This window comes from Pipra filicauda, unplaced genomic scaffold (genome assembly GCF_003945595.2).
Source record: "Pipra filicauda isolate LSUMZ 115617 unplaced genomic scaffold, ASM394559v2 scaffold434_size586239_pilon, whole genome shotgun sequence".
In the NCBI taxonomy this organism is placed as follows: Eukaryota; Metazoa; Chordata; class Aves; order Passeriformes; family Pipridae; genus Pipra; species Pipra filicauda.
The window spans coordinates 443,598-456,135 of NW_024104570.1; the positions used below are offsets into that span (position 1 = coordinate 443,598).

The 12,538-nt window shown below is 40.1% G+C and overlaps 1 protein-coding gene across 1 annotated transcript in view; it reads left to right on the forward strand.

The window, feature by feature from the left end:
• PCSK2 (proprotein convertase subtilisin/kexin type 2) overlaps positions 1–9,741 on the forward strand; it is a 103,489-nt gene extending 93,748 nt beyond the window's left edge. The window contains exons 10-12 of the mRNA XM_027736803.2: positions 89–189; positions 2,747–2,974; positions 6,600–9,741. Coding sequence (XP_027592604.1) covers positions 89–189; positions 2,747–2,974; positions 6,600–7,086 — 816 coding nt within the window. The 3' untranslated portion in view covers positions 7,087–9,741. The remainder of the gene's footprint in view (positions 1–88; positions 190–2,746; positions 2,975–6,599) is intronic.
• The last annotated feature ends 2,797 nt before the right edge of the window (positions 9,742–12,538 follow it).

Genomic DNA, 12,538 nt, shown 5'->3' on the forward strand with positions numbered 1-12,538 from the left:
AAACACTGCTTTCTGCATTTTTCTGAGTCTGTAGCTGCAAGGAATGTGGAATAGCTGGTTTCATTAATTACATCTAATGTCATTGCAGGCCACGACGGATTTGTATGGCAACTGCACCCTGCGCCACTCGGGCACATCTGCAGCTGCCCCCGAAGCAGCCGGAGTGTTCGCCCTGGCCCTGGAGGCAAAGTACGCTGTTGGGAAATTCCTTGGGAGCTCTAGGGAAGAGAGGGCCTGTGGTTTGTTTAATGGTGTTCATCATTTCACTTGGCTGGCTGTGGCGCGGGGCTGGAACGAGCGGCTCACGAGCTGCCTGTTGCAGCAGTGACGTGTGTGGTGACTTACAGATGGAGCAGCAGTCTTGCCAAAGCTGTATGGCAGATACATTTTGGCTGGCTGGCTCTCTCTCTGTGTCCTTGTCATCCACTGCTTCCAGGGACTTGTCTTCTCTTGCACTGTTTGGAGATTATTTCGTTTCTCCACATGTCCTGTGTGAAATGCCCAGCCCACAAAACATAAGAACGAGCCTATAGTATCAGACAGGAGTTCATCTGGTGCTGTCTGCAATGAGAGATTCTTAGGGAGGGGACAACCAACAGGGATTAAGAGTGATCTTTCAACAAGAGCTTTGGTGGTTTGGAGAGAAAGCAGTCAGACTATCCTGTTTAATAGCCACAGGCAGATTGGTCTTCTGTAAATTTGCCTAACTCTTTTCCAAGTTGTCTGTATTTGGCACCTGTGTCATCAAGTGACAGTCAGTTCCACGATATTTTTTGGCAGTAGTGGTGGTGAATGTTTTTTTTTGTTTTCTCAACTCATCGCTGCTTCTATGTTACCTAATTGCTCTGTTATGTGAAGGAATAAATAAATATCCATTGTCAGTTTACCATCTCCATGCTATTCACAAAACTGGAGCCCTCTCATATATTTCAGAATAATTATCTTCTTCCCCATTGATTAAGAAAAGTGTTCCTTACAATAACTTATGCCATCCTTTTACTTTGTGTTAAATTATTTCATGAAGTGAGGCAACTTCATGCTCAGTTTCACAGCTTCAGTTGCTGTAACTGTGGCATGAAGTGAGCACTGTGTACATAGTTTCCTTCAACAGAGCAAAATAAAGAAGATTTGGCAGAGGAGGCCAAGTTTACACCATTAACAGAGCAATGGTTGTTATGCTTAGAGCATGACTTGGGCCAAATCTCATTTTTCAATTTTATACACATAAAACACATGTCAAGTGTTTAACTTTGGATGATCATTCCTCTTATTATCAAACTCATTCAGTGGGGCAGCCACTATGTAATAAATTAATATGGCCATAAAAATATAAAGGTTTAATGAATTTTCTGACCACTGCATGTTTAAACTGGACTGGAACCTAAATATCCCAGTAATGATTATTATTCCTTTTCATATGAGTTATCCCTAAAGACTGGAATTACTCTGCCAACTTATCATGAATAGGAATTAGACTGCCCTTGGCTGGCACTAGAGTTTGCTGAGAAGGCAGCAGGGGAGAGAAGGAGCTGTCATTGTCTCCTATCTCCTTCCAGTCTGGCTCTATTAAATGGTACTGTACAGAACTACCCTGGATGAGCTGCACTAGCCTTCCTGGGAATGGCTGACAACCTCCCATGCAAACTGTTCTTGCCTGCAATATGTCTGTCAGCTCATACACGACACACGTCTGACACGTCTCTCAAACCAGACCAATCTTTGAAATGGAAAGTACAGCTTTAAGATATGTAGCAAGCTCTTAAAAGATTTCAATAAGAATGATGAAAGTGATATCTGCTTTTCAGCTCTCTTGTGTCACCTTGGGGAAATGACAGTAATTGGCTATTCTGGTGTACATTCAGCACGCACACATGCTTATTACTTGGGGCACAGAAAGCTGAAAAGCAGATCCTTTTAGGTTGATGGTTTGAATCAGACATATTGTGATGTTGAAAGAGTTCATCATAAACCAACTGGAATAGCTTTAGTTATGTAGAATTAGAATGTCAGTTCTAAAGCTTCCAGAATAATAACTTATAAATGCCCTTCCTGTCATCATAATCACTGAACATCCAGGAAGACAAGAGCTGCTGATGAAAAATGACCATTGAATGTAGGCAAATGTTACTTGACTGCATCCATCCATGCTAGTATATCATGGGTGACAAACCTCTGCCATCCCTTATAATGCAAACCTTCAGCCACCCACAGCCTACATACCTATATTCACAGAACCCTGATACTACTAGCACCTGGATCATTAGAGCTTATCAGCTTCATCAGACTGGGTCTCCTCAGGGTGAATCTTGGAAGCTCCATGGGAAAAGCAGGAGTAGCAAGCAAGACAAAGAGGGCAAGATTTAAGAGGAAGGTTAGGTGAAATTTTCTCGTCATCTTTTTATATTTCTGTCAGAATCTGGTATAAAATCCTACTCATTTTATTAGGTTAAAAATCGAATGGTGGATCTATATAATGTACAGTTAAAACCAGTTATTTTTAAGAAGTGAGACAATCAGAAATGATTTTGCAATTTTGGGAAACATATTTTGGAGAAGTACTATACAATTAAAACCTATTCTTGTTCCCACTGAAATCAACAGCAGCTTTGTTATTGATATGTGTATAGATACCATTTCAATGTTATTCATAGAAGCAAATTTACGAAGTGGCTTACTCAAACACACAGTCTTTCCCTGATATCTGCTTGGAAATACTGTACTGTGTGTTTTCCATGTTCTTCCACAGCTTGGATCTGACATGGAGGGACATGCAGCATCTGACAGTGCTCACCTCCAAGAGGAACCAGCTCCACGACGAGGTTCATCGGTGGCGTAGGAACGGCGTTGGGCTGGAGTTCAACCATTTGTTTGGTTATGGTGTCCTGGATGCAGGAGCAATGGTCAAGATGGCAAAAGACTGGAAGACTGTCCCAGAGAGATTCCATTGTGTCGGGGGGTCAATACAGGAACCTGAGTAAGTGAATAGTCTGGTGTACGTGTTTGGCTTCTTCCAGGCATTTAGGAGACCGCACGTATGCAATTACATTGGCGAAGACATAGCCTGAGGAAGCCTAATGTTACCAGTAATAAATTGAGAAAACATTTTTTTATCAACAGTAGTTGATAAAACTACATGATCTTTCAGTTCCTGGTTTGCTTTAGGAGTACATTCTACAGCACATCTGTATCCTTGTTGCTAGTGCCAGTAGCGTTAATAGCAACATCCATTTCTCCTGGGTGCTCACAGGTATGTTTGTGCTAAAGTTTCTGTGAATAAAGAGCCTGTCCCCAAGTGAAAATCTGGGAGGTTGCCACTGTAAATTACATAAACTGCTGCCACATGAAATATCTGTCAACCAGGTCATATCTAATTGTGACATTTCCCAGCAGACAGTTTTATGTCCAGAAGACTGAAACAATCATCTACAGGTACCAGTGATTCAGTTTGAACACTACAGCATTTAATTGTGCCTAGTTTATGCTCTCCAAGTCTCTAATTGCAGGCTAGATAGTCAGATTATTTTCTGATTTACCTTCATGTGCTAAAGTGACTGATTCAACAAGTGAATGAATTAATACTAATTGACTACAACAGCTGTAGTTTAAGTAATTGAAATACTAACCTAATAATGGCCAGTTTATGTCTATGCCATTTGAAATTGGACTTTTCAGTGCTGTTTTTGAAGGCATCATTATTCTACTGGGAAAAAGAAAACAAACCAGTATGCCACCTTGGCACATAGCTCAGCCAGGCAAAGAGTGAGTTTGTCCCCAACTTTCCAGATGGGTTTGTATTTGCATGATCCAAGATTCTGCAGCTAAGTTTTAATTTATCTGGCCTATGCATGCTCACAGGTTAAAAAAAAAAAAAAAAAGGAGGAGAGCTAATTTTGAGCTATCTCTAGTTTATTAATAATTAAATGCAGACAAATAATCTCATTTATCTTAGTGCAGCTCCGTTTATTGAAGGGGGGATCATCCTAGAGGAGGAGAGACCATTTCTTTCTGTGGGCTGTCTGGGTGCCCCCTCCCTCCCACTACTTGCCTGAGAAATCTATATGTTAATAGCACTGCAGTAATATTTATGTCCCCTAGCGAAAATGTCACTGACAGGAGATAATAAGCATCACAAAGTACAACATTTACATTTTTAGGATTTCATTGTGAAAAAAGCTAGTAAATCTCAGCATCTCTGGAAATTCCTTGGAAATGAAAACTACACTGCACCTCTGCCATGGATAATTGGGTTATTTTTTTAGTTTGATCTTGCTAGATTAATATTTTCTATATATGCTCTATATGTTTATTTAAGTATGGATATTTGTATACACGAAATACATGTTCAATGTAGATGTATGTAGGTGAGTAGCTGATACAGAGGTGTTTTAGAGCAGCACTGTCAATTAGACAAAAGGCCAGGAAATAATTGACTAAGCAATCAGTATATAAAGTAAAAACACTTGTTAGCAATAGGAACTTTTCCTGATGAGGGATCTGGCTCGTTTAGGGAAACACAAAGATGATTTAGGACATCATAGTCCATTAGCTGAGGAACAGGAGCACATGCAAGTGTGGTTCTGGAAGGAGGTTAGCTCCCCTATACATCTCTAACTGGGTACTACACCATGTAAAAGTGAATATATTTTATGTATATATATATTTATAAGTTGGGCAGTGGCACACTGTGAGGCTGTGGAAAATCCACCTTCTCTTCCGCTCCTTTGTGTCAGGCTTTTTCCACCACCCCTGGTTCTTTTTGTTTCTTTGGGAAAATTCACCTGGACTACAGTAATTAGTCTAGCGAAGCAGAGAGTGTTGGATCCTAATTAATAGGAAAGGAGGAAACAGAGCAAGCCTTTTCTCCTGTGTTTCAGAGAACTGAGATAACTTTTGCACTGCAGCACTTGAGAAGGTGCAGAGAAAAGCTGTCTGCAGCTGTCAGGCTGACTGCAGAGAGATGGAGTGGGACCACACCGCCCTTCTTTCTTTGGGTTTTGTTGTTGATGGGTAGAAAAGACTCACACTGTGGTGTTCCTCCTCATTTACTGGAGGAGATAAAACTTATCACAGCTCTGGGAACGAAGCAGTGTTTCACAGAGCTTTGTCCACTGTGTGAGAAGACTGTGAGACAACATGAATTTAGATGGAGTTGAGATTGATGCTTCCCAGGCAGAGAAACTTGAAGCACATGGCAACTGTGAAATTATGATCCTTCACCTCTGACTGCATATAGTGCATTTTTCTTGTGCTTTGACACACAAAGTAAATACCTCAAGGGTGTTATAATTAGATGCTCAAATATTTTTGCTGTACAATATTTATGTTATACCAGCTTCTGCTCCAGGGCATCCATAATAGTCAGAACAACACAGATTTTTCAGTTTTAGGTAAGTGTTTAAATGCCCTGAGGACTTGAATCTGAATGACTTTTTACTCTGCAAGTACTCCCAAGAAGGCTCTCTATGAAAGGGGAACAGAGACTGGCCTGAGCCAATTAGTGATGTACTAAGCCATAATACCTGGAGTTCATCTCAAGAAGGAAAGAATTCCTGGAAGCAAGGCTTGAATGAAATGCTTTCACTGGTCTCTAAAGAATGCAGTATTTTACTAGCAGAGGGAAAAAGCTGGTGCTCATTTCTTTTGAAAAGAAGGTGTTCTTTACTGGTCAACACCCTTCCAAAAAGGCTCTGGAAGACAATGGTAATGACAAGGTAACCAGAGTCTTTTGTGAATTAGTCTCACTTTTAATGATTGCAGTAATTCTTGTCTTTCAGTTATTTCCTTTAGACAGAGAACATCGTCACACTGTTCACAAAACACTGATGGTAAAGACACAGAGCATTTTTACATTTCCTATGTATTTTGCCAGCCAGTTTCTGGAGGTTGTGGGTAATTGCCAGTTGCATCCTGACCCAAAAGGGTTTAGAAGGCACTTGATCGCCCCAGCTCCTGGGCCAGACAGCACTTTGTCAACTCAGTAAACACATGTGACTGCTTTCCCTGCTGTATGTGCTCTCATACAGGAACCATTCTAAGATGGAAGTCTTAATTGAAAAGTATTTTTCAAATGAGCTGATGCTGGGATCCCGTTTGTGCTGGTTTCCAAAGCAGAACAAGGATGTAGGCTTTAATGTGACTGCACTGAAATTCTGTGCCACTGGCTCCTTCAGCACCAGACAGCCATTTGCTGCTGTCATTTAAGAGACTGTCTGACATGACTGACTGCTCCTGGTTCTTCTACTGAATATACACATTGTTATGCAATTACTCAATATAGGAGTGTTAAGTAAAGCCATTTATTTAACCTTAAATATGTTAATAGTTCTTAAAGAGCAGTAGGTCCTTCTCAATTGTGTTGCTTCTCTCTTTGTGTAGGTGTACATTTTGTATTTATTTTCAAATTAAGGTTTTGGTATCATTTTCTAAAGAGAGAATGTTTCCTTTCTGGCTAAGTTTGCAACTATTATTTCCTTACTTTTCCATGTATTAATAAGAAAAGTATTATGGGGTTTTCCTTTGAGGCGCCAGTAATTTTAGCATAAGCCATTTCATGCCGTGTATGTCCTTTTAATTTGCTTAATTGTCCTTTTGACCCACAGAAAGATACCACCAAGTGGCAAGCTGGTTCTCACGTTGACAACTGATGCATGTGAGGGGAAGGAAAACTTTGTGAGATACCTTGAGCACGTCCAGGCAGTTATAACTGTGAATTCTACCCGGCGGGGAGACCTCAACATCAACATGACCTCGCCCATGGGAACAAAGTCCATCTTGCTGAGCCGGCGGCCCAGGGATGACGACTCCAAGGTGGGTTTTGACAAATGGCCTTTCATGACCACACACACTTGGGGGGAAGACCCCCGAGGCACCTGGGCTCTGGAGATCGGGTTTGTGGGCAGCCAGCCCCAGAGGGGTGCGCTGAAGGAGTGGACACTGATGCTGCACGGGACTCAGAGCGCACCGTACATAGACCAAATAGTAAAAGATTATCAGTCCAAACTGGCCATGTCCAAGAAGGAAGAGCTGGAAGAAGAATTGGATGAAGCAGTGGAGAGAAGCCTGAAGAGTATACTGAGCAAGAACTAGTGCTGTTCTGCATGATGGTGTCTTTCCTTCCCCAGACCCCTCTACTCACCTTTCTACTATCCAAACCTCTGTGTTAGACATATTACAATGATCGTCTCTGTAGCCAAATTATCACCCCTTCTTGATTTTAAAGTCTTATATCTCGTCAATAACTACTTTATTTGCCACTGAAGCAATCAGTTTTTTACTCTAAACCACAAATGTACTGTCTCCCAACGGATACTGTGTACAGTTTGTGACTGTAAATGATTTTTTCTTTTGTGTCATACAAATAGGTAATAACCTGCAAAGAAATTGACGGCTTTTATGTTCATATTTTTGTGGTAAACGTTGTTTGTATTTAAAAAAAAATAATGAATTTTAACATTGGCAGTTGGTGGTAATGGGCACATTTTTAAAAATTACTGTGAGAGAGGGAATCACAAAGAGGTTGTCTGGATAGGTCTTTAAATGTCTAACAGCTCCTTCAGCATCACTGATATCCATGGGACTTTCCCCATTGGGTTCAACCAAAGTAGCACTAGACCCTACAAAAAGAAATAATCCAGAGATGAGGAAAATTCACCAATCCAACTTGCAGAAATCCAATTATTTTGTTTTCTTTAATAGTACACTTATACGACATACATGCTAACACTTCAGCCACAGGATGGGTCAACATGCCATAAGGAAGGCGAAGTGATGCCAAAGCCAGGTGATGGGGGGGAAAATGCTTTGCAAACTGGGTCAGGGCGTTCTAGAAGCACAAGTTACAGTTTTGGTGGAGGTTCTTCATTTGGTTGGTTGGTTGGTTTTTTTGGTGGGTGTGTTTTTTTTGGTTTCTTTTTTAACTTTGGCAATTTGAATCAATTTACCATCTTTCAGCAGAACAAGCACATAGGGATGAGCTGTAGGATTTCTGGCAACTTGTGTGCAGAAGTGCATGTGGTGGTCTCTCTACTGAGATGTACTCCAGCAGCATAAGGTGAGGCTGTGTCAGCATTACCAACCACAGACCCCTATTTTCTGGGGTTTACAATGTGGCTGCCAGTAAATTGCTGTGGGAGAAATGTGAAGCATGCAGTTTCAGTCCCAATGCAATATTTAATTCAAATTTCATTTTTAAAAAATATCTATTGGTTTTATGTTAGACATATTTTTCTCTTTAAATATATCTGTATAAGTTATTAATGCGTAACGCAAAGTCTGCCTTCTTGGGAGATAAAATATAGTGTGTTTGGGAAGATTTGTTGGCAGTTGTTGCTCTTTCCCGTTTGAAGAGTCCCACCTTGACTTTTTATACAGGAGTTAAAGTCAGTCTCTCTCGCCCTCAGAGTATTACTGCAAAATGTAACATCCTCCTTGGTGGGAATTACTCATGGTAGCAACCACTACATGTTTCCAGGTGTGAGATCCCAAATTTAGTATTTGAATAATAAAGAGTCTTGATTCTGCAAATACTTAGGCACTTACAATAAAGGCCCCCAGTGGACCTACTCAGCTGGTGAGTTTAAGCAGGCATTTCAGATCTTTGCAGGACCCAAGATCTACTTTGTAGCAGCGACAGGTTTTAGAATTTTATTATGTATTTTTAATATGCAGAGTATTAATTTAAAATGTTTTAATAAGAGTTGTCCTGATAGAAACTCATTCAGTAAGTAAATATTTATCTAACAAAACATAACCCAAAGGTTTTTGGGTGGACACATTCCACTGAGGAATGTATAATCTGTGCTGTTAATTTGAGTGAAAATCCATCTTTTATTTTTCCATAAGAGGTCTGTTCTTTCCTTTACAAATCCAAATGAAAAATAAACAGCTCAACCTACTAAAAGTCTCTGTGAATTACACTCTAAAGGCAAGCCAAGGAGCCTTGCACTACTCACAGGTTCCTCATTGTGTGCAACAGTCCCAAAGGAAGAATTTACCATATAAATATATATATTTATGCATACACCTGTATGACTAAATGCATATGACACACCTGTGGCATCTCTCTCTCTCTGTATATATATATATTACATACAATATGTATATTCAGAGTATGTTACATATATTTGCTTAAAAATATATTTAGAATTACATATGGTATGTAATGTATAATACATATATACACATCACAACCTTTTGTGTGTATGTGATCAAAGAAAGAGGTTACTGAAAGATTTTTAAGGACTTCTAAAATGTGGAAAAAGTTTTGGAATAAGAAAAGTCCATGTGGTATTCTTAAATGAACATGTACCTGACTTTCCATTGCATTAATGTAATTTTGCAGTTCTCTGTTCAATTATTAAATATCTTATAAAGCAGCAAAATAACTAGATGGTTGTTCATATTTTCATAATGCTGACATAATTTATTAAGTGAAAGATCATGATAATGAGAGATATACAGAAATGGTGAGTTTTGATATAAGTATATATAAAAAACTATATGTATATACAATACAAAGATCTACTTCAAATTCTTTAGGATTTTTGCTTCAAGGGATCACTGAAAAATGTGTCCAGTTAGACTGGGTTTTTACGGTATTGCTGATGAAAAATAAAGTTAATTTGTTAGTATTTATAATAAAGGAGAAAATAAAGCTCATGATGCGAAATAGGTGAACACTGTTTAACTAAAGTGATGATGTTTTATAATATGAGTAAAATAAAGAGCTGTTGTAAACTGGCAGGTCCTATCATCGTTGCCTATCTGAAGGTACATGGGAGATAATGCTGCTCTAAGGGGGATGACTTCCTTCTCCTCTGCTTTTTACACTGATAAAAAATACAGAGAAAATAAAGATGATCCTCCAAAAGAGTTGATAGCAACAAGTGAAGAGTAAGGAGCTTTATGTTAACTCTGTGATAATCTAGGACAAGGAAGATTCAGGTTGCAGGCTGGGAAGAGCTGTGGGTGTTAGTGGTTCAAATCTGTTAGCTCCAAGGGCAGCTCTGCAGAGGCAGCAGCAGTGCAGGTGCTGAACATGTTTGGGAAGAGGATGCTCAGGAATAGAAACAATGACAGTTTTGCACTGCAGTCCATAAGCAACTCTGGCCCTAAAGAAATGCTACAGCGAGTTGATTTTTTTTTTTTCTTCCTCTGCTGTTTAGAGCACACTAAAAGCCCTGTTTTCCTCCCTGTCTCCCACCCAGACTTTTTGGGTACTTTTCAGCTCATATGTTCCCATGGCAGAAGGTGCATTTCATTTTATAATTTCTTACCGTATCTGCAGCAATAGACGATTACAAGAAACCTCCTGATCTAGCTCTGGGTGCCTCAGAGGCAAGAATGTGCCTGTAATAATTTGAGTTTCATCCCAGTCTCTGGTGAATAGATGCTCACAAGTATTTCACCATTAGACTTTAGCATTTAAATGCTTCATTGAGAATCTGCATTTAATGCAGAGGTTAGCCCATAAATCATGAGATTTCCTATACCTTTATATATATTTCATACGTATATATATACAGTATATCTATATTGTGTGTGTGTGTATATATATATTCTATACCTTCGGCATGGTCATTCTGAACCAGAGTTCAGTTCTGAACTACTAATGGATTTCCATATAATTTTCATGCAAATCTGCAGAAAGGTGCCCATCATCTGCAGCCTTATGGGGCAACTACCATGTTTGTGAAAGGCAGGTCAGAGACTGTAGCAGAATTTAGCCCTCAGCTCTTCCTGGTCCTTGACCTCTGGTGATGTTGGTGTGTGTGATGCAGCTCAGCACCATCTTGGTTCATGTTTTGCAGCTCAGGTTGCTGCCAGGCAGTGCAAGTATGTGACTCCTACAGCAACAGGTGCCATCAAACCCAGTTTAGGACCAGTTCTTACATTGCACACCTGCTGAGCAAGGGTTACAGGCGTCAGAAACCAGGTCTGTGTCATCAGCAAAGAGCAGTGACACCAGAACACAAAAGAGATGAAGGTGGTGAGGGTATTCACACACTGGACACATAGCCCAGACTCTCCTGACTTGTTGCCTCATTGCCATTGACTGAGGCTTTTTTTTTTGTATTCTGAGTATTGTGTACACTGTTTTGCAGTGCAATCAGATGGACTGGGAGAGGGGGAAGAATATCCAATTCTGTCTAAGTACTTCCTGAATCTGTTTACACCCTGTTTTGTGACAGATTAAACAAACTGCCTATTGCTGCAGTTGAGGTGGGGTTTTTTGGTTGTTTTGGGTGTTTGGGGTTTTTTTTTTGTTTCCCTTGCAGTAGTCAAACTCTGCTTTCAGCAGTAGTTATTCTGAGCAGTTACTCCCAGCTCACCAGAGCACAGCCTGCATATGCATTGATCAATTCCTTCTCTGCGGTTATTTACGCTGTTAATAAATTAAACTGAAAAGCAACACACTCTAGTAAGACATGTCTGGCATAAACTCCCACAGCATTTCAATAAAACAGCACCGACAAAATATCCTGAATAACTTTGTGACTGTGAGGGTCAGCTGTTCCTGTTTCTAAGAAGAAGGTGCCACTTTACCACAGAAAACAAGTCACAGCAGATCGGATGCTACACTTGTGCTGGAACCCATGGATGAAAAAACTCGACATACTATTGAAGGAAAGTCTTGAGTGCTGTGAGAAGGATCCTGCAGCTCAGGCTTGTCAGCTCAAATGGCTTTTAGTCCCTTCCTTCACAGCTGCTAGTAGTTAACAGCCAGAAGGAAAAGGCACAAAAATGGTGAAAGCTGAAACAAAAACTTTGAGAACTGGGATGGGAAAAGAATGTGTAGAGCCTAACGTAGTAAAGCACTTCAGTAAGTACTGGTGGGATCATTTGTGTGCCTGGAGTCAAGCTGATGCCTAAATGGTGCATGAGCACATTAAGTAGAGCTCAATATTTGCACACACACAAGTGAAGGGTTTCCTTTCCCTGGTTTTGATTTGGTTTTTTAGTTTAGGGGGTTATTTTTCCTGAGTTGAAGGTTCCTGGAAGCTGCAAGAGTCTCTTGCAAGTGTTGCTTATTCCAGCAATCCTATGGAACTCCATGAGACTGCAAGAGACTGGGTTGTGACAGGATCCTGTGGCAGTATTGAACTCTACAAGTCCAAGGAAATACTTTACAAGTAAATATCAAAACACACAGTCTTTGGCTGCAGTCCACTCGAAAGCTCGTTGACAACCACAAATACCTTAGTTCTGAGTTGGTGAAGGACAAATAATGCCTTTAGTAGCTTTTATAAGGGTGATCTCCCACTTCAGTGGAATTTCAAGTTTTATTCTGAGATCTCCAGTAAGAGCTTATTTCAAACACAGAGAGTTCTTCTTTAGATCCAAAATGAAAGGTCTGCCAAGCTCATTGCTATTTAGAGACTGTAACTGGGAGAGATTTGCAATTATTATTGCAATTGCAATTATTTAACAGGTATCCAGCCCTTCTCCTGGAAAACTCCTGCACACCTCAGGTGATGTTTACGAGTAGGGACTATCAGTCAATGGTAAAGGCAACACAAACCCACAGTGGGTATCTTCG